The sequence below is a fragment of the Chaetura pelagica genome, unplaced genomic scaffold (genome assembly GCF_000747805.2).
Source record: "Chaetura pelagica isolate M959 unplaced genomic scaffold, ChaPel_1.0 scaffold172, whole genome shotgun sequence".
Classification (NCBI taxonomy): Eukaryota; Metazoa; Chordata; class Aves; order Apodiformes; family Apodidae; genus Chaetura; species Chaetura pelagica.
Genome location: NW_009952433.1, coordinates 67,046 through 70,225, shown reverse-complemented (window position 1 = coordinate 70,225; position 3,180 = coordinate 67,046). Strand labels below are relative to the sequence as shown.

The 3,180-nt window shown below is 60.6% G+C and overlaps 1 protein-coding gene across 1 annotated transcript in view; it reads right to left on the bottom strand.

Moving 5' to 3' along the window:
• Positions 1-2,427: 2,427 nt before the first annotated feature.
• The window catches only part of DND1 (DND microRNA-mediated repression inhibitor 1), a 3,281-nt gene continuing 2,528 nt past the window's right edge, over positions 2,428-3,180 (bottom strand). The window contains exons 3-4 of the mRNA XM_010008290.1: positions 2,694-3,114; positions 2,428-2,479 (exon numbers count right to left, since the gene is read on the bottom strand). Of these exons, the coding sequence (XP_010006592.1) occupies positions 2,428-2,479; positions 2,694-3,114 (473 nt within the window). The remainder of the gene's footprint in view (positions 2,480-2,693; positions 3,115-3,180) is intronic.

Genomic DNA, 3,180 nt, shown 5'->3' with positions numbered 1-3,180 from the left:
GGCCCCCCCCTCCCAGGGCCAGCCTGGCCCAGCCCCTGCTGCTGAGATAGCCATGCTAATTAGTCTTTGTTAATTAATGCAGATGTCAATAAACCCAGTGCCTTTCAGTTCCTAGTGCCTGGTGCTGCTGGTTTGGCTCACCCCAAGGTCCTGGGCACCCCCATACCAGGCACTGGGGTCAGCTGGGGAGGGGGGCAGGGGGTGGTTCTGGGGAGTGTGTCCTGGTGTTGTGATGGTCGTTGGTGGCCAGGGGACATCCTTGGGCTGCAGGTGACTTGGCCAGGGGCTGAGTGCTGGTCCCTGCTGGGTGGGGTAGCTGGTGGGCAGGGGGATAGTGGCCTTGGCCAGACATGGTGCTCTCCCCTCTGCTCTGGTGTGACCCCCTTGCTGTGCTGGGTCCAGTTCTGGAGCCCCCAACCAGAGAGGGGAGATTGAGATGAGATCTTGGGGAGAAATTCTTTGCTGTGAGGGTGGTGAGAGCCTGGCCCAGGCTGCCCAGGGAAGCTGTGGCTGCCCCATCCCTGGCAGTGTTGAAGGGCAGGTTGGATGGGACTTGGAGCAGCCTGGGCTGGTGGGAGGAGGTTGGAATTGGGTGCCTTTTAAAGGCTCCTTCCAACCTATACCAGTCTTGTGATTCTTTGCCAGATCCACCTGGCAACTGGTTTGTCCCCTGTCATCCCTGGTGACCCTGGGATGTGTCCACAGGTCCAGCACAGCCCTTGAGGTGCCCCAAAAGGCACTAACAGACCTCTGGGCAGCACAGAAGGGCCCATGGAGGTCCCAGAGGAGGGTGTCACAACAAAAGGCACGTTGGAGCCCCTGCAGCATGAGGAGAGGCAGCGTGAGGACACCAAGGGTTGCTCAGATGCTCTTGGTGATGTGCAGATGGACAGGGAGGGTCCTGGTGTGTCAGGAGGGGTGTGCAGACCTCCAGGGAGTGCAAAAAAGCAACTGAGGGGGCACCAAAAGACTCTCGGGAGTATTGCTCCTGGGTTATGTCCAGAAGGAACAAAGATGTCACTTGGGTGTTGCCAAAGGGAGCTGGAGGGTCCAGATCCACATCAGAAGGTACTGGTGGAGCTCTGGGAAGCAGAGACAGGCACATGGGGCCACCTGAGGGCACAACAAATGGACTTGGGAGCCCCATGGGCCACATCATCCAGATCCCACATCCTCTGGGAGGCCTTTGGGACACTTCCAAAGGCACTGGCTGGTACTGAGCATGGCCCTTGGTGGACGTAGGAAGGTGCCCGTATCCCCTGAGGTTGCACTACAAGGTTCCTGGAGGCACCTGGGCAGTGCAGACACATGGAGTCCCCTCAGGTGCCCCAAAATGCACTGTGGACCCTGGTGAGCACAATGAGACCTTTGGAGGCCCCCAGGGACTAAGAGCAAGGTCCTCTGAACAGAAGGGACTAGCAGAGCTCTGTGCTCAGAGACATCCTGGTGTGCCCCAAAATGCACTTGGAAGCCCATGGTGCTCAGGAGAAACCACTTGTAGACCACTGGGAAAGCTGAAAGGAGGCCAAGAGAAAGGCAGAGAAGTGCTGCCATGGCCCAGAGATGCACCCAAAAGCTCTTGGAGGCCACTAAGGGCTCACCAAGAGGTGCCCAGAGGAGCCCAGGGCCACCAAAAGGCACCGAGACCCCTCAGTGGGACACTGGGGCCACGAAGCTCCAGGTACCAGGGGCTGCAGCTTCCAGGGGCCCAGCTGGCTGTGGATCCAGAATCTGGATCCTAGAGGATGGACCCAAACCCCACCTTTCCCTTCAGCTGCTGCTGCCTGGTGTGTGTGGGGGGGGGGGTCACGCAGGGAGCTGAGGCTGCAAGACAAGAAATGACATGACCCAGCTGGTGCTTTTCAGGCTACTTTAATGCCAAGTGAAGAGTGTGGCCAGGCCTCCTGGGCCTGAGGAATCATTCATAGACAACTGCAAACCCCACGGCCACCTCCCAGGGCCCATGGACACTCCCCTCCTTAAAAATGCAGCTCCACTGGAAATCCTCCATTCTCCAGGACAGTCCCCATCTATGGCCCTGTCCTCAGGGGAGGCTGTTCCTCAGGAACCAGGTGTGCCAGCTGAGGCCACAGTCCCCGGGGAGCTCAGGCACCCCAAGGTCCCCTCCACCTCTCCAAGCAGCTACTGCTTCTCCCAAGACCTTCACCGGGCGCCTCCACCGCAGCAGAGCAACACAAACCAACCCAAAAGCAGCCAAACTGGGCAGGCAAAACCCCATGTCCCCAAAAGCCAGAACTGTCCCCAATGGCTGGGTGGGGACAGGGCAGCTGTCCCGGGCCAGGCCAGCAGCCCCCATCCTCCAGAACCAGCTCTCAAAACAAACCCAAACAAACTCAAGACAACGCTGGAACAGGACCAGGTCCCCAGGTCCCCGCTGCTGTGGCTGGTGGCCCCGAGGCTGGTGGCTCAGGTTCCACTGGTGGTTCGGGCAGAACGGCCACCTATGTCTGCTGGAACCCTGCGTGGGGAGGAAAGGATCAGGCTCTGGGAGCAGCTCCCCAAAACCCCCTCCCCTCATGTCCTCTGCTTCCAGCCAGGAATCCCACCCTGGGTTCAGAGCCACCAGCATCACACTGGGCAGGGGGGTCACGGTGTTTCAGCCCTGCCTGCCAGGCTGAGTTTCCCCCCACCCACCAGAAGCACCACCACATGCCCAGGAGATGCTCCCAGACCTTGGGAGAGGCAGGGACTCACCCAGCATCTGGAGAACCTGCTGTGCCACCACCACCTTGGCCTCCTCGTGCCCACTCCTGCCTGGCCCATCCTGCTGGACCCAAGCAAACCCACTGAAGGGCACGGGGCACCCTGGGATCACCACCTGGCACCAGAAACGCAGCCACCCATTGGGGGTGGCCTGGATGCACTTGGTGAGGAACAGGGGGGTGCCCAGGAACCACCTCCTGCACAGGGTGGTGAGGTGGTCCACGGCGTTGTGCAGCACTGGGGACAGGGGTGCCTGCTTGGGGACCCCCAGGTGCCTGCCCCCTTGCACCCGGCTGGACGATGGCTTCTCCTGGCAGGACTGCAGCTTCTGCTTCTGATTGTGGTTCAGCCAGTCCACCTTCAGCTGGGCCCCACTGAGCCCCGTGTTCCCTAGGACAGACCAGAAGCAGTGGCAGGAGACACCCACTCACCAGGCCCTCCCCTGTCCCCCCCTCC